Raw genomic sequence first — 18065 nt, 5'->3', positions numbered from 1 at the left:
TTAAACATAAAAAACCAACATACTAGTGGCATGAATATATACAACACAGGTCATGACATACGTTTAAATTATCATAGCCAGCAGTGTTCTTTTTTAAATGGAGACACTATAATAAATAGAAATGTTAAATATTTACAATAATAGCATATGTGGAATCAGTAGATGAACACATAAAATCTTCACACACAGAGGAAAAAAAAGTTATACCTTATACAAAAATTCCTCCCACCCACAGCTTGCTCTCCCCACCCAAATTGTCATTGACTAAACAAGGGGAATATACAATTTTCCCCACAGAATGAATGAATACAAATAAAACTGTATGCATGCTGAGGTGATATGTTGACTGAGACATTCAAGGATGTAGATCTATATGTTTGGTTCTCATTGATGAAGCAAACCTCTAATGAGAGAGGGATCTTATTTTAGTTCAATGTAAGAATATTACATTGGTAGCAAGTTGTTGTTTCTGTTTTGTGTTTTTGGTTGGGTTTTGGTTTTTTTTTTTTTTTGCTAAAACTCTTGGATTGTCTTTTTGGTTTGAGCTTGTTCTTCATGGTGACTGTATGCCACCAAGGGGGAGAGGACGCTCACAGGAAACCCAGGGAGGCATGCTAGAAACTTTCTTATGGTACCACCATCAGCCACTTAGTTTTTGGAGCAGAGGAGCTGGCCATTAGAGGCAGGCCCAAACCAACCTTGGCAAGCTCCTCCGTGGGGCAGCCTGGATGCCCCACACGTGGGACAGCCGTACCACAGCCCATCGGGGTGCTGGCACTCCGCTGCCAGCAGCTCTGCTCCTCAGGTCAGCATGGTCTTTGTCACTACAGTACCTGGCCCGATCCCACCTCTTCCCAATTAAGTTGAATTAAGGTTTTGTTGCAGAACTTTAGCTAAAATCAGGCAGGCTCAAGGTCATGTCTTTAAACAAAGACCCGGTGATCAGAGAGAGACACACCTTTTCAACGGTCCTCTCTTGCTTCCTACGTGACTTCTATTAAAAGCAATGCCTATAACTTCTGCGGGCGGATACATGCATTAAACCCTGAATATAGCTATTAGGAGCTGCGTTCACTTAGCAGTAACTAAAATCTGAGTTGGAAATTGTAGCCAAATTCCAACACCCTCTACTGTTTATACAGCTCCTTCCCACCATGCGACAAGACGTACGTTAGTTCACTGGGTACGTTCTGTCTCTACTGAACTGCCTTCCTGCCCCCACAGCTTTCCTCCCAAACTTTCTAAATGAGAAGGCTCAAATCCTTGGTGCGATTCCCACTTTCTAAGAAAACTTGCTTTTTCTCTAGAGGAAGCCGAAGAGTTCACCCTTCTGTCCCTGTGGATGCTGTAGCCTCCATTTCCAGTACAATATCTGGGGATATAGGATTGCAGATCTGCAACCTGAGAATTACAATTGCATAGGGGGTAGGAGAGATGTGTCCAAACACCTCATTCACACTTAAAACTGCTTAGAGACAATAAGCTTTTGACACTCTTCATCTTTAGTAACTCACTCTACAGAGATTGGTGGTCTTTATCTGCATGACAATTAAAAAGACGCAAGTCAACCCCCTCTCCTTATCTTTGGCATTTGGATAAACCATAGCTGATAGGCAGGTTGGAGTGGGGCTCCACATCCCAGCAAACCACACCATGCTACTGCTGAGGAGAGACAGCTTTCTGATGGGCCTTCAACGCAGCCCTACAGAAGAACTCAGTATATGGGGTCCTTCTCTGTCTGAGCCTGTGCCCATCCTTTAACCTTGGGGCTGTCCATAGGGGTGGAGGACCTGTATCACTGAGTGGGCAGATGTAAGCAGAGAATATGCACAGGGTTTTTAGAGGTCCACAAGCATACTCTTGAGGGTCCTCCATACTGTGCAAGTCTTAACAGTCACATTGCCTTGTCTGGAAGCTGACTACTCGCCTTCGATATGCTGGAGTGACTGGATTAGCAAGTGTCAAGTTATGCAGTGGTTAAAAAACAAACAGGGGGGCACTTAAACCAGGCAGCATCACCTGGACAGGAACAATGGCTCAGAAGTTAGTTAAAGAGAGAGCGGTGGAGCTCCAGACCGCACAGTTCCTGTGCGAGAGACAGGGTAGCTATTTCATTAGAGTGTCACATACTGAGCCTTGAGCTTTTGCGTTCTCAGGCACAGGCAGAAACCAAATCCCCCTGGAATCCATCCATCTGCTGTAAGGCTGAGCCCTAAACCTTTGGAGGTGCTAAGCCACAAGCAGCCACATGCAATCTGGCAGAGCCCTCTTGGAACCTTCTCCCCAGCCAAGGGGACCAAGAAGGAAAAAAAAACAAACCAAAACAAAACACAACCCCCTAGAACAACTCAACAACCCCCAAACAAGATCCTAAATTTCAGCAGATGTCCATTTCATAGAAAAAGGGAAAAGAATTTACTCAGAGACATTTTGCCACATTTGGTGGCTGCTCAAGTGTAGAGTTTGTTGGATCGATAACCCATTGCCACTGCTCTCCCTTTGCTACTATATACACTGTTGCTGAGGTCCATATATATCTTGCAATGCCCTGTGCTTGACCTCTGAATGGGAAATGCTTTGGAATGTCCATAGACGGGAAGATGGGACTCAACGGAGGAGGTTTCCAGTGGAGGGGGAGGATGGGGGGGGGATGGGGATTTGGTGCCTTTTTTCACCTCCGGATGTCAGAGAAGTCGGACAGTTCATCTGCCCGGTCCATGATCCCATGTGCCCCTTTGGGACCATGGCCCCCAGCTTTCACCCGGGCATGGGTGTTCAAGTGGCCCTTAGTACCTCTCTCTCCCTTAGATGCTCGTGAGCTCTCCCTGTGGTCAGAGTCGGCGTGGGCCAGCATGTCCCCGCGGCCAGCAGTGGCTTTGCTGGCTTCACCCGGCTTCTTCTCGGGACCCAGGATGGCGTCGCCGTGCACAGTTGAGGTGCAGAAGCTCAGGATGGAGCAGAGACTTCCCCAGTTTTGTTCGCACTGGGCCTGGACGCTTCTTGTTATTGCCTTTTTCACCTCCTCGCCACAGGTGAGAAGGATATTCACTAGGTCAACATATGGCCTGGAAGTAAAGGAAACAGAGAGTCAAAAAATATAAGGGTTATCTATCAGTAAGCAAGCATAATGGCCCCTCTGCCTTACCCTCCCTTGCGCACAGCACAGTTCAGCAGCGTTAGCCCTCTGCTACTCCCTGACTTGGCAGCCTTGTAGAGCAATTCTGCACACGATGATCTTAAAGGTCTTTTCCAACCTAAACAATTTTTAATGTTTATTATGCAATACATTGTAATCTAGTTGGCCATATCACTAAGAATTGCACACGATGGCATCCTGTCAAATGAAGTTTCACTCAAGTGCTGGATCTGCCTTGATTGCTCCCCATCAGGATATGCTCTGGGAGAACTGTAATGTCCACCAGAGGAATAGGACACCTACACGCTTGGCAAATGGGGATGTCAAATGGAAGAACTGCTATCTCATACCTTCTGCCTCTATCTCTTTCCATGCTCCTTCATCTTTATTAGTCAGGTTACATGACAAAGGAAACCTGCTCATGTCCAGAGCTGTCAACTTCAAAGAGCTTGCTATCTCCAGGTGAACGGCTGGTACAGAGCATGCACCGATCACTGGTCACACTAGGTTGTTGACCTCCACCACAATCAAGATCCTATCTGGACTCAGGATCTGACTGCACAGAGCTCAAGACATAGGGAAATCCACTTTGGTGGCACTGTTTCTTTTCACACCAAGTTTTTTTTTTTCTTCATTTCCTTACAGAGTTGAGTAGAGCTTTCAGTACATACCTTTTCCCAGCCAAGCAAGGACTCAAAATGAGCCATGGCCAAATATTGTTTCTGCTTCCCACCCATCCCTCTTGTGCCCCCAGAGCACAAGGCAGCCTGAGCACAGGCACTTTGGCTTCTTCAGCCACGGGTCACCAAGTGCAGCGATTTTAAAATAGTTGCGGTCACAAGTTTTGTGGGTCAATATTGATGTTGTCTATTGACACAACTGCTCAGCTGCTCGCAGGCCCAGAATGACGTGCTTAAAAGTCTCCCACAGTAGGAACCATCCACAGTGCAAGTGGAGAACTGCCTGGGGTCAGCAGTCACCGTTGTATGGTGTGCTGGGGGTGCACCTTTTGGGCATACCATCCACAAGCTCTGGTGGCTGTGGACAAGTCTAAATCTCTTCCCATGAACCAAGTCAGAAGAGATGAGGAAAACCAACAGATTATGATCAGTGTCCGATACTACACTGATTTTACTTTGCCCAACTGCTTAAACTAATTTTGAATGAGTAATCTTGGACAGCCATCTATTCCCCCATCTCAAAATATTTCCCATGTTTGAATTGTTTCTGCCGTTAAAAAAAGTTACTTGGAATGCAGCAGTGACTGATCTGCCAGGGCCTGTCACCACTTCCACCACAGCAAATCAGCCTGACCCCCACCCCACTGCAGCTGACTCAGGAGGAGACTTCACTGCCCCGATCGCGTTCCTCAACACTCATAGGGAGAAAACAGTCAGAATAAATAGTCAGAGAACAAGACTGAGAGCTGCCACCTGCTTCTCCGCTTCTAGTTTTTCTTTTAAATATAAAATAGAAGATGAGAGAGAACTGAACACATCGCATACAAAGTGATCCAGCAGAAGGAAGAAAAAAAAAAATTAAAATAAAGAGAGCAATCAGTTGTTGAAATTGGGCATAACCTTTACAAAAATCTTTGGAAGAAAAAAGTTGCTGGTATGACTAAAAAGTGGCTCAGCTGCCAAATATTTCAGGTATTCAGAGTCTGCCAGAGCCCTGCGGATTAATACTGGCCCATTTCTCCTTCACTGTTTTACTTTCTGCATTTCAGCTGGCCTGACCATAGTACCTGAACTGAGCACAAGGCTGCAAGTCAGCAGACGTGATTTTATTTCCAGCTCTGCCACACTTGCCTATTGATCTTGAACAAGTTCCTTAGTTCAGAAGCTTCAGAGATGGCCTCTAAATTTAGGGGAGGGGAGGAGGCTGGCTGACTTCTATTTGGGGAGTCCTGCATAGGAAAGCTAAGCTCCAACTCTGAGATGCTGAAAATGAAGTGTAGGAAGCTCTAAATGAGATTGTGCAAATTATAGGTGCTCAGCTGAATGATCCATCTTCTCAAACTGAGAACCCCCCTGGTTAAGGATCGCCAGAAATAAGCAGTTGCCTTTCAGCATTCCTGCTTTAGCTTGTTTGGAAAACAAGGATAACTTATTTCTCCTTGGACAGGCCTCTGACCTTCATACTTCTCATCTCCAAATGATGGGGGGTTAACTGGTACCAAGTACCCAATTTATAGCCTACTAACACAGCCTGAGCAGCACCCACAGAGAGTGGTGCTGTGCAGGATGAAGCCCCTCTCCCCCAGGCAGCGGGATGCTGCCCTTTGCCCTGGGCACAGCCGACAGGCTTGGCAAGGTGAAGATCTGCCACCAGCCATGCCTTTGATCCCAGCCTCAGGAATATCCACAGGAAGGGCCTTGCTTTCAGGCCACCATGTTCAGGGCATGCAAACCACAGCAAACGATTCTGCATTTAAGAGTAAACTGGCAAAGTGCTTCTCTGCAACTACAGCTTAAGTATTAGGGGGATGGTTTTCAACAGAAAGGAAATTGGGGCAGAGCTCCTTTGGAGACCAATGAAAAGGAAAGGCTAAATGTCCAGAGGAAATGATTCTGCAAAAAATACAAAATATCTGTCATGATCATTGGGGTTTGGGGTTTCTGCGCTAATATCTGCTAGGGATAAGAAGGCAGAGGTGTGGTAGGAAGATGCTCTAAGGTTAAATCTGCTGCCAGGCTGCGGCTCAGCCTTCTTGTCTGGGAGCGAGATGTTCACCTGCCAGAAAAACAGGCTCTGATTTTTGCATCTGTGCACAAAGAGTTGGTACCAACAGCTTGTGCCTGGTTTTTTGCTATCATGGGGCAGCTTTGATCAATTCCAAGTAGGATTCACACCTGCCATTCCTTGAAGGGCAGCTGTGTTCCCAGTCTGAGGGATGAACTCCTCAAAATCTGACTTGTGCCTTCATTCTGTACACCTCCATGTTTTATTAAAAAGCATCTGAGATTAATAAGGAATAAGATGAATGGGAGATTACCTGAGGGACTGCAGCTCTTTCAGAGACAGTTAACTACAAGACATTTGAAAGTATGTATTTAAAGAAGACGTTATCATCTTACTGACAACTTTGCATAGACCTCCTTCCCCCTTCTCCTCTAGCTGTCATCTTTAACAAGATACTGGGGTCAGGAATAGTGCCTTTGATCTCAGAAAGCACAGAGACATTGTGAGATGCCTCTGGAAACAGCAGAGACCAACACTGTCTTTGCTAAAGGACCAAAGAGACAGCCAGATCCAACTTCAACCTATTTCATCTCCTTCCACAGTCACATCTAACCCTTTGTAAAGAGACTAGTCTTCAAGGGCCCCTGAGAAGAAAGCGTTGGTCTGGTACATGGGAAAACAAGACATGCTTAAGGCCAGAAGGAGGTGAAACACCTCTTGGGCAGATGCACAGCCCACTGGCACCATCGCGCTCCTGGAAGGAGCTCCCACGCCCCTGACTGCACTAGCACGGAGGCACTTACTCATGCTGCAGCAGGTCTTTGAAGTGAATCATCTCCACAATGACCTGGACGTTCTCCTTGGCAGCGGAGCAGAGGTCATGCTTCAGGTAGCACTCCCGCTGTAACTGGAACACCATCTCTTTAATGGCAGGGCACTTACGGCTGATGCAGCTGAATTTATGCCTCAAGGCATGAGCCTTACACTTCAGAGCGTCTTTAATGAAGGATTTTCCCTGAGAAGAAAAGAAATGGAGTAGGTCTGTATTTTTGTCCATTAAGCAGAACAGCTGATTTATGCCCAGCTAGCTGCTCCCCTGTAGGACAATGTCAAATGTTGCTAGATTGCTAAGGGTATTACTTAATGGCTTTTCCACCCCCCCTTCTCTTTGTTTCTCTGCCCTTAAAGACCATGTCAAGTTACCCAGCTTTGCTACCCCAGTGGAGCTGAACACACAGGGCTTCCTCACTGGTATTCTGAGGTTCCCTCTGCCGCAACTGCTGAATGCTCAGCAAGGGAAAGGGCAAAAGTGAGCACCTTGAAGTAATTCAGTGCTTGAGGTACTGGCTTCATTTGCTTCTGGGGTGGCAGCACAGCAGGTTCACACAAAGGAGAAGGCATCCTGCCACGGCTAAGGTCCCCAGGACCACAAGCAGACCCATTAAGGAACAGCAAATTATGATTTTTTTTTTTTTTTTAATTTTAAAATTAGCTTGCAAACTCAGACATGTATGCACCATCTATATGCACCTGCCTCATTCCCCAGCTGTCAGTATTTTCTCTACTACCACTTCCTCAGAGAGGGACTCAAATCAGCACTAATAATAATCCTACAGTGTCTTAACGTCTGTGCTGCAAGAAATTAAAGTGAGATTTAAAAAAAAAAAATCAAGAAACTAAAAAAGTAAATTGCAAGGAAGCTGCTTTAGCAGCATCTCTTTAACCACCATTTGCAATTCCTTCATTCAGTTGCTTAGTGGGCATCTAAACCATCCCTTTCTTTTCTCTTTGCTATTTGATACTATAGTTGCTGTACACGGTGCATGTGTTGCAGTCTGACAGCTCTGCTCAGACTCCCTTCACTTTGCTGAGCAATAGGTGTGTGGAAGCCTCCAGCACTGCCCCCATCTCTTCATTATTTTACACGAATGCTTCATGAAGACCAAATTCTTGTTATCCTTTATCCAAAGAGTACACTGGTGCAGCTCAATGGGAATTAACTAAGATTTACCCAGACCTGCATTCACATGATGTCCCCAAATTGTTTCAAGCCAGAAACGTTTCTTGCTGATCAAAGAACTGCTTCAGCCACCATCCCTCTCTATTCCCTGTACCAAAGGCACTTACTTGCCCTTCCCTTCAGTAACAAATACACACAGCACAGTAGGAAAATAAGGATAAAAAATAAAATTCTTCTATAAACCAAATCTGAAAAATTCTCAGGTTTCAGAGAGGGAAGAAGCAGAAAGCAGAGTGTGGAAAATGGCCAACATCAGTCTTGTCATTTAATGCAGCCTGAAATAACTGTACATAATACAGAGATGAGCCATGAAAAGCCATGTCGTAACAGAGGCTAAAGTCACCTCCATATTAAATAAAGCTCCAGGGGTTTAATACTTCTGCACTGCAATGGAGACAGCTTGGATGCGAAACAGGCTGCATTTGATTAGCAGTATCTGGGGATCCTGGGGAATAGGCATCAATGGCTACACTCAGCCTTTGTAGGCACATCTCCCTCCCTTCCCAACAGGGCTCACTTCTTTGGTCAACTCTGTTCACTGACAGAATATTGTGCAAAAGTAAATGAGCATTTTCTGTAAGCCATTTGGAAATTAAGTTGAAGGTTTTCAGATACCCACAGAAGAAACAATTCTCATTTTAATGGCTAGCCAGACCCTTTGTACATCCTTGAGAATTTGAGCCTAAAACTCCAGCGCTTCAAAAGCATTTCCTGCTGGGTGGTCCCACCATCCCTCATGGAACTGGCTGAGTCCTGAAGGCAGTTCTACTTTATACCATGCTTTTAACAATGCCATGTAGGTGGTGCTTTCACTGAAGTTATACTGCAAACTGCATGGGCAAGCCAAATGCTGCTGGCCCATCGTAATGTTCTCTTCCCTCCACACTGAAATGGGAGAGTAGGCTTACAAGACACAATAACAGGATGTCTCAATGATGCATAAACGGTCTGGGGAGAAAATGAAGGAGACAGTACTGCATACCATGTAGGCAATGCATTTTAACATCAGTGCTTGAACCAAAGACTTATTTGAATATAGCAGCTTTAGGAGGTTGCCTGTACTGGTTGTGTGCAAGTCTCGAGAACCAACTTTAGTAAGTGCACACTGGGAACTATTTCAATACATCTAAATGAACTGGGTGCCCAAGCTTGATTTCAGAATCAGCTCCAAAGAAACACAGTGTAGAAGCTTAAGCCACTTAGTGTTTCTGAAAACCATGTTCAGCTACATTAGTGTTCTGACTGAGTTATCTTGGGTACAGGAGGAGGAAGTGATCACAGGGAGCTGCAGCTAGAGACAGCCGGTCTCCTGAGACAGGCTGCACAGCGCTGCTCGATTACTGTTCTGGGGTTTTGGTTCTGGACCCTTCAACAGAAAAATTCTTAGTGAAACTGGTCATGTGCAAAAGTAGATCTGCTCCATAATGGTAACTTTTTGCAGAGATGTGTCAAGGAACTAAAACACATGCCAAGTGTATGTTAGAAGCAAGCAGATACGTAGGACACTTCACCACGTTACCTGGGCATCAAATTTTCCAGCGTTGTGCAGGAATGTCATGCAGATCTCGTGTAAGCCTCGGATCTCGCAAGAATTGTTTTCAAAGCATTCAAACACTCCACATCCCACATCGCCAGCATTAACCAGGCAGTGCTGGATTTCAGCTAAAAGAGCATTGATTACAGTCAATTTGAAGAACTGTTCACAGAAGCGGGGGGGGGGAAGGAAAGAGTTATTTTGCAAACGTCATCAGTTTGAAAAAAAAAAAAAAAAAAAAAAACAACCAAAACACCACATGACGACAGTTATTGTACCCACAGCATGCCCACTTTTTGCAGAAATTAGGCCAAAGCCTGGGTGTATCATGTTATGAAAGTGATATCCAAGAAGTAGATGCCAAATCCACTATGCTTACGTCAAGCTTGAGAACTGCCTAATGCTTTTGCATTCCTTAGGAGTAAAGGACAAGCGTGATTTTTGCTCTCCGACTTGTACAAAGCTCCGACTTGTACAAATTCGAGTGCCAAAATGAGAAGCTGAGGACCCTGGCAGCTAAAATTTCTCATTTCTGATACTTTGAGTGAATTTCTGGCAATTTAGTTCAATGTTTTTTACAGACCTCTGGGTTTCCCTTGTCATGATGCCTATGAAGTTAATGGCAAAATTCCCACAGACAAAGTCCTTTGCACCTGGTGTTGCATAAAGCTGCAACTACATCCTCACCTATGCAGAAATAAATTGCGTATATATATACACTACATAAAATAAATCTACTGGAGCCAGCTGTAACATATATGTTTATTCTGCCCTCTCAGATATTACGTAATACTGTAAAAAAAAAAAAAGAAAATGCTGCCTAATACTCACTTACCAAAAAAACCCCAAAAACCTAATTTTTAGCAAGACAGCTTCTGGTCCTTTAAAAAAAAATGGATGTAGCAGTACTGCCAGAGGGAAGGTGGTTGCTGAAAAGGCCTGGGGATAAAGTTAAACAGGGGCAGCTTTTAGACCAGAACTGAGGATGCTAAGAATTCCTGTACTCTGTGCCCTAGTGGTACCTTTAATTAAAGCTCACCCTTGGGAGCCAGCCTAATCCCCCTCCGAACCGCAGCATGTTTCAGACATCCCCAGCCTCCCCCTTTGCCATGCGGTCCATTTGCAAGTCTTTACAGCAACTTTCGGTCTAATTTCAGTCCAGTCCGCTGCAAGGCAGAGAGAGGAGCGGGGATGTAAATGCAGAGCCTGACCGAGTTCGCATGCACCCCCCCAGCTCAAAACCAAGTCACTACCACCGCCTTTTTTTTTTTTTCAACCCCCCCCCCCGGCCTTCTACCTGCCCCGAAGTGCATCTGGAGGTGGGACACGGGAGCCCCGGGGTCGGCTCCTGGGATTTTCTCAGCCACACGCGAAAAGCTGCGCAAACACACACGTACCGGCTGTCGGGGGGGTGGGGTGGGGTGGGTGTGGGGTGTGGAAAAAATGGAGCTCTTTGTGGAGCGCTGCAGAGCGCGGAGCTGGGCTTTTTTGGGGCCGGGAGCTCAGCTGTAGTGCTTGTGTTGGCATCCGGATGCAAACCCTTTGCCGGATCACATGTCCTGGCTCCAGCGTGCTGAGAACTGCACAGTGCCGTGATTCACATGTGGCAGTCCCTAATGGGCATTCGTGCATTCCTGCTCGTGTGTGTTTAAACACGTCTCGCAGCACTCAGAGTGTTAAAAAAAAAAAAAAAAAAAAAAAAAGGAAAAAAGAGAAAGGGGGGGGACGACGACACAAAGGGGGGGGTGGGGGGGTGGGAAGGGAAGCGTCTGGATCCCGCGCTCTCTCTTTGCACGGCTGGGAAGCGATCCAGCGGAGTGCACGCCTCAGCTCTCTCTTTCTAGGCAGATAATACCCGGGGGAGGGAGCGCAGGGGGCGGGAGAGGAGGAGAGAAACCCCCGGTCCGTTGCATCATTGCACGACTCCCTACGGAGGAGGCAAAGCACCAGTCATTTCCAGCCGCTTCCCCTTCCCTCCCGTCCCCCCCCTCCTCCGGCCCTCGACCCGGTTTCAAACGCTGCGCCGAGAAACTTTCTCCTCCCAAGCCCAGCATCTCCGCCGGGCCCCCGCCGGCCCCGCTCCGCTCCGCTCCGCACCGACTTCGTGCCCGGCGCGGCTGCGGAGCCGCTTCGCCCCGAGCGCTGCCGCGGCTGTTGCAAGGGCAACACGTGCTTGGCAAAGCCGGGCTTTAAAGGTAATTAGGAGCGAGCTCTTATTTCCTCTGATGATTTATGCCTGACAGTCGGACACCGAAATAAAACGCCTGTCATAACTCAGCGCGGCTACTTCCCCGGCGCTCCAGCAGCGGCGAACGGGGGGCACCTCCCCCCCCCCCCCCCCCCGCCGTACCTGTGTTCTGCAGGGACAGGCGCCCCTTCTGCTGCGGGGTCCTGTCCTGCGGCCCCTCCGGCGGGTGGGTGGCCTCAGTGCCCGCCGCCGCCCGGGCGCTGGCGAGCAGCAGGGCCAGGGCCAGCAGCTTGCCGCGGAGCTCCGCGCACATGGTCGCGCCTTCCCCCCCCCGGCCGCCGCCGCCGCCGCCGCCGCGTCCTCCCCCGCGGGGTGCCGCACCCGGGCCCAGCGCGCTCCTCGCCGCGGCCCCGAGAACCGCATGTGCCCGGCGCGGCGGCGGGAGCGGAGTGGCGGTCGGCGGCCCCGGAGGGTGCCTCAAATATCCCCGCCGAGCCCCGGTGTCACTCGCATGAGGGAGCCGAGCAGGTGTCGCTCCGCGCCGCGGCCAATGGCAGCCGCCGCCCCGCTCCGCCCGCCCGCCGGGGGCCGGCCCTGCCCCGCCGGCAGGTTGCAGCCTCCCGCCTCCCCCCGGCCCCCCCCTGCGCCTCGCCGCGGGGGATGGGCGTGCGGGGGGCAGTGGGGAGGGGCTGCACAGCACCCCCACACACACACACACACTCCCATCCGCGGCGGGGGTGCGAAGGTGCCTCCCCCCGGCGGGACTGAGGGGGGGTGGGGGGGGGAGGGAAGAAGGAAAAAAAAAAAAAAAAAAAAAAAAAATCGGTGAAAAAGCGGGATTTTGACCAGCTCGCTGCTTTGGAGGGAGGGGGGCAGCACCGAGCGGCCGGTTCCCCCCCGCAGCCGCGGGGCCGGGGCTGAGAAGGCAACTTCGGGCCGCTCCAGCCCTTGCGCGGGGGAGCAGAGGGGGTGCCCCTGCCCGGGGCTGGCCGTCCTGCGGCGCTGACGCCTGGTTGTAAGACTTGATTTAAAAGGGAAAAAAAAAAAAAAAAAAAAATCCCTCTCCGAAGCAAGCTATTGCACTGACTTTATTGGAAATCCTCCACTCCCTCCTCTTTTTTTTTTTTTTTTTTTTTTTTTTTAATTACTTGCGATTTCGTACCCTTGCGAGACCTCAGGGGATTTGGGCCAAATTTATCATCACCTGGGGAAAGTGGGGTGGAGGGACGTGGTACCTGCGTGGGGACCTGGCCGGGTGAGCAGAGCCGGGCGCTGTCTTCCCTGACACCCCCCTTCCGCCACGGTGGGGGGGTAGAGCATCACTCCTGCAACCCCACAGCCAGCTCTGGCTGCTCCCTTTTGTCCGGTAGATGAAGCGGAGGGGGGGGGGGGGGGGGGGGCGGGAAGCGTAGGAAAATCTCTAGCAGGTGATGAGAAGTGCGGCGCTGGCTGGGGAGGGGGCGGGCGTGCCCCCCCTTGCCCTGCCGTAATGCACATCAGATGTTTCATCAGACCCCGCAGGCCCCCCGCGGCCCCGGCCTCCCCCCAGCAGCCCCCCAGCCCCCGGGGCGCTGTGCCGTGCCGTGCCGGGGGCGGGGGTCCCGCCGGGGGGGGCGCAGCCAGGAATGTCTCCAGCTGCTGCTGCCGCCCGCTTCCTCACAGCTGTCAAAATGCACTTGAGGAAATCCACTCACACCTCCCTGAGCAAGGGTCTCCTCGGCGGGACGTGACACCGCGCCGCAGGACCATGGCTCCACGGCTATGCACCAGCAGGCACGTTTTGACACCCCCCCCCTTGCAGCCCCCGAGACATCCCCCCCCCCCCCTCCGCTCGCTTCCCTGGTTTTGTCCCAGGCCAGGAGGTTTGTTTGCTGGGTCTGAGCGGTGCGGTTTGTTTATCGTTCTTTAGGGTCTGACTTCGAAACATCTTTTTGAGATTGAAATTCTTAACGGCGGTGCCAAGCTCTTGTGGAAATTCCCTTTTATCAATGTGCTGCTGCCTTGTAAACTGCAACTTGCAGCTTTTCTCTAAGGAACTCGCTGTGCCAGTGCGGCTGTCTGCAAAGCCCCTGTGCCCCTGGGAGGGGCTCTGCCCTTTTTGACAGCAGGGCTGTTAAAGGAATAGGTTTTTCTTCTTCATTTTTACCTCACCCTGAGTGCCTGGTGGCCCTTCTTTTGTCCTTGTTCTCTTACTATTTATACTGCTGAAGAGTTTTGCTGTTTAATTGCCTTTGCTAGGTCTAGCTAGCTTGACTTTAACAATTCTCATCTCCAGTGTTCAAAGACCAGGGACTTGAATGAACTCAGGAGCAGCACAGAGGGAGTACGGGCAGGAGAATTTAAGGGACAGGAGTTTTCCTCTGCTGGAGGAGGTAACCAACACACTGCTCCTAACCAGCAAGTTTGTATTATACATACAACAGATATTTAATTTTTTTCTTGTGCCTCACAAATTGTACTTTCTCCTAAAGCATTTTTCCCGCTATTGTAGGTCTGATGCCCTCCTGCAGCCACTCCTCATCAATCTTTCCGCCTCTTTTTACAGTTACAATTTTTGGATGGATTTTGCCCTTTTGACTTAAAGAAATTCCATGCATCCTCCACACGCCAGACCCCAGGTTCCTCCCTCTTGTTGACTTCTCTAGTCAGGTCTCATCATCTCTTGGAGTGTGTCCTTTGAACCACGCAGCCCTGGCTGCCCTAGTGTGGCTTGTCCTCCCCTTCAGCCCATACTGCGTTAATTGCTCCATCCAAGGTTATTTTCACAGCTTTTAGTTACCAAAACCATGCCTAAAATAGCACCCCCTCGTGTCACTGTTTGGTGAAGAAATCTGCCGGCTGTCAGCACGTTGAGCATTTCCCCGCTCTTCCTGCTCAGCAGACATTGCTCGGCGGTGGGTGGCATGCAGAGCTGGAGGATTTTTCTCAGCTTTTCTCTCTCGAGGTCACTCGTCAGGGTGCTCCTGGGATGAGAGGATCTGGTCCTGCTCAGCCCGCCCTTAGCAAGGCAAGAAGCTGCGCCTGCATTTTAAAGGTGAGCACTGTCAGGAAAAATGCGCATGATACACAAGTCATGCTCCAGCAAATTTGGCATCTTTTGAAGTGCGGTGTAACTCGCTCCCTGGCAGCTTGATTGACTGCCAGGTAATTTTATAGAATAGTTACCAATTCCAGTGAATTAGAGGCTGGTTTCCTGGAGACTTGGGATGCCTTAATCCCAAGGCACTGAGCCTGCAGCTTTGCTCCAGCGGCAGGGAGCTTGCGTGGACGCAGGCGCCTGCTTGCAGGATGGTGTCCGGTTGCGAGGCGTTTGATGACGTGTTTGAGGAGTAACACTTCGGAGAGGATCACAACTACTTCCAGCAGTTTTGAACAACTGTTGGCTTTTAGGAATACACTTTTGAGTTCCCTTTAGCTAACATACATAGATTTTGCTTTTTAAGAGTGCTTCATAAATTGATTAGAACTTTGTATGACCAAGCAGTAGCACGAGCATTTTGCGACTACCTTTAAATGGGAAGCATTTGTTTGGGGTTTTTAGGGAGATGAGCTACTTTCATGATTATTAACAGGGCTGTGATCCTGCAGGGCCGTTGCAGGCAGGTGAAGGCTGAGGAATGCTGTGCAGGAGGCTCCGGCACACAGGGAGAGAGCGAGCACACCCAGGTATGAAGGACAGAGAGGCCGATGACTTCAAAAGGGAAGAAGATGCTATGGGGAAGGTGTGCCGAGTCTGGATTCTGGGTTTTTTATCTGTGACTAAACACATTTCACAGTAGAGTTAGAGTAAGCTGTGCTGTGCAGCCCCAGCAGCGCAATGGGATTTCATCAGACTTGAGAAAATAAGCAAGACAGGGGAATTTATTGTTGCCTCTTCTCCTGGGTAATTTTTCCACCTCGGGGCTTAGTGCAAGGTGCTGACTTGCAAATGACACATCATTACGAAGCCAGCCCAGAGCTGCAAAGCACTGCTGGGATGGTGGTCGGGAGAGCGGAGGAAGCTGCCTCTTGGACTTGGTTCCTCCTGGTGTGGGACCTGCCCTGGGAACGTGTTGATTTAATTCCCACAAGTTGGTTCTCGGATGGTGCGAATAAAGCTGCTGACAGTGACTGAAATGGGATTTGACACTGGAGAACCTGTTAGGCTCAGTAAATGTAGGTCTGTTGGGAGGCTTCAAAGTGTTGTATTTTAAGCCACTTTTCCCCCATCATCATCGATTTAGTATTTTTGAATCTCTGGTAACTGTAGTTTTTATGATGAATGAGCAGAAGTTGACAATAAAGCCACAGAGAATGAAATGCAAGAAAAGTCAGAGCTAATTATTTTAAAAATTATACAGCCATTTTTTTCCTGACTGTATAAAAATCAGTTATTTGAGAAATAGGCTCAATGGGTTATGCACCAGGTTTAAAGATGGTCTGGCTTCTTTGATAAAACATGAACTATTTGAAAGATTTATAAGCGTCACAAATCCTGCTGAACACTTTAGTATTTAGAGCAGCAGGAAACCACTCTGTGATATTTTTAAAACAGGTATTTACTCAAGTAATTGGTTACTTTTTATGTGGAATAAGAAAACCTGGTGCAGCTATATTGGACTTGACATAAAAGAGAGGTATGTAATTTGTGAGCAAAACAGGGTGGAATGTACACATTGTACCTGGGGAGGTATTTCGAGAAAGACAACTCCTTGAGATAAAAAGCCAAAACAACAGACACGCTAGGTTGCATGCCAGAATTGTTTATTCCTCAGTTAATCAGCTGTGTAATGAGTGCCCAGAAACAATCCCTTCTGCTCAGGTAGTTTAAGTTTCAAACTTCGTAAGCTTTGAGGCCTTCATAAAATGGATTACATGGAAGTTGGACAAAAACCACATGTTTCTGAGAACATTTTGGTTCAAATAAAAAAAAAGGGCAATGTTGGTGCCAACAGTTTACTACAGAATATCTGAACCAGATGCCATTAAACTATAATTCCAAACAATTTGCCAGAATTATGTATTTACTTTATTCTTTAAGTCAAACTAAAGATATGCATGGTTTTTATTACTTGTGGATATAAACAAAAATGTGATGTGATTACAACTAATATAAGGCAGATAATGATGAACAGTCATGATTTCTGTGACTACTGCACTAGATAAAGAAAAATGGAAGCTCTGTTGGTAATTATATGTGAAAGGGTCGTCAAAATGTGGCTATTCAGATTGAGACATATCAGACTACAGTCTGCTTAGTCACCAGATAAGAGCATTGGCCAAAAGTATCTATTTCTCCCCTTTTCTCACAGTGGTACTTTCTCTTTTTCCCCTGAGAGAATGGGGAAGAGATCTGCAAGACATGCTGAGTTACATTCTTAACTAAAATAATACATGGAAGGGACTCTTGTGAGGAGATACTTGTAGGCAATCTACAACTTGCCGGTTCTTATCCAGATGAGCTGCTATCTGATGGTTGAAAAGACAGACATTGACGTCGAAATTGCCATCTTGAAAGGACAGAGTGAGTTTTAGAAGGAATTTTTATGACATTACATGTCATTCCAGGTTATAAAGGGTTCTAGCTGGCACTCCCACAAGCTGAAACAATCTTTACCTACTGTCAAGAGGCTCTTAGAAAACCTTAAATAATTTCCTTGAGTGAAGTGGCTACCTCAGTCAGCTGTGGCTTGACGCAGAGAAGGGCTGAACATCCTGTAACACCCATATTCTCAGGTCGGACTCCAAACCAGCAGGGAGAAAAATATATCAGAAACTAGAGAAAAGAGTTTTAAGAAGATGCTTTGATTCAGAGAACTGTTCAGCAAAGTCACCAAAACCAAATTCCCCTGTGTGTTATAAAGACAAGAAGAATCTGCTAAAGATTTACGGTGGTCTCTCTGGTTTCATCCAGACAACGGTCTGCTGGGACACAGTGAGCTCCATCTCCCAACCAAGGGCTGCAGTGTCAGATCCTGCTCTGAGGAGCATGGAAATTCATCACAGCTCTTCTGCAGAAATAATGTTTGATTCTGGGAAAAACATACTTTCATAGAAAGCAAAAAGGATTATCTGGGTCCCCCATCAGAAGACCACCTGGTATATAAAATGTCCTCTGTGTTTTATGTGATTCAAGGTTAACATATGATTTGTTATGGACACGATCAAAACTGAGAGATGAACTGGGTACCACCTGCAACACAAGATGTTTCTGTGGTTTTGAACCCACCAAATCCTGAAGCAATAGCTGTAGCAGAGATGAGAATTACCACTATGATATTAATGCCAAAGCCCAATGCAAATAATTTAATTGTCACGGCTGACATATTTATTGGACACACCCAGCTTATGTGTATTTATGATGCAGTTATGTGAGCAGAAGTTAAAGAGAGGTGAGATTTGCTAGTCCCAGAGTGTCCTTCTCCTTTGCAGTGACAGATTCTTTGGATGTTTTGGTTCCTCAGTTCCTCCTCTACCTCATCTCCTGAAGGATCTACAAGTGGTAGTTGCAGTCAAAGTGGAC

The 18065-nt window shown here is 47.9% G+C and overlaps 1 protein-coding gene across 1 annotated transcript; it reads right to left on the bottom strand.

Moving 5' to 3' along the window:
* Positions 1-472: 472 nt before the first annotated feature.
* STC2 (stanniocalcin 2) lies at positions 473-12112 on the bottom strand. The gene is made up of 4 exons (XM_042790433.1): positions 11726-12112; positions 9361-9503; positions 6625-6836; positions 473-3065 (listed from the first exon to the last, which is right to left on the bottom strand). The coding sequence occupies exons 1-4, from the start codon at positions 11874-11876 to the stop codon at positions 2672-2674; spliced, it is 900 nt and encodes a 299-aa protein (XP_042646367.1). The 5' UTR covers positions 11877-12112; the 3' UTR covers positions 473-2671.
* Positions 12113-18065: the final 5953 nt, after the last annotated feature.

Source organism: Tyto alba, unplaced genomic scaffold (genome assembly GCF_018691265.1).
Source record: "Tyto alba isolate M040663 unplaced genomic scaffold, T.alba_DEE_v4.0 Super-Scaffold_17, whole genome shotgun sequence".
Lineage (NCBI taxonomy): Eukaryota > Metazoa > Chordata > Aves > Strigiformes > Tytonidae > Tyto > Tyto alba.
The sequence above is the reverse complement of the archived record's forward strand: the minus strand, read 5'-3'. Positions and strand labels throughout refer to the sequence as shown.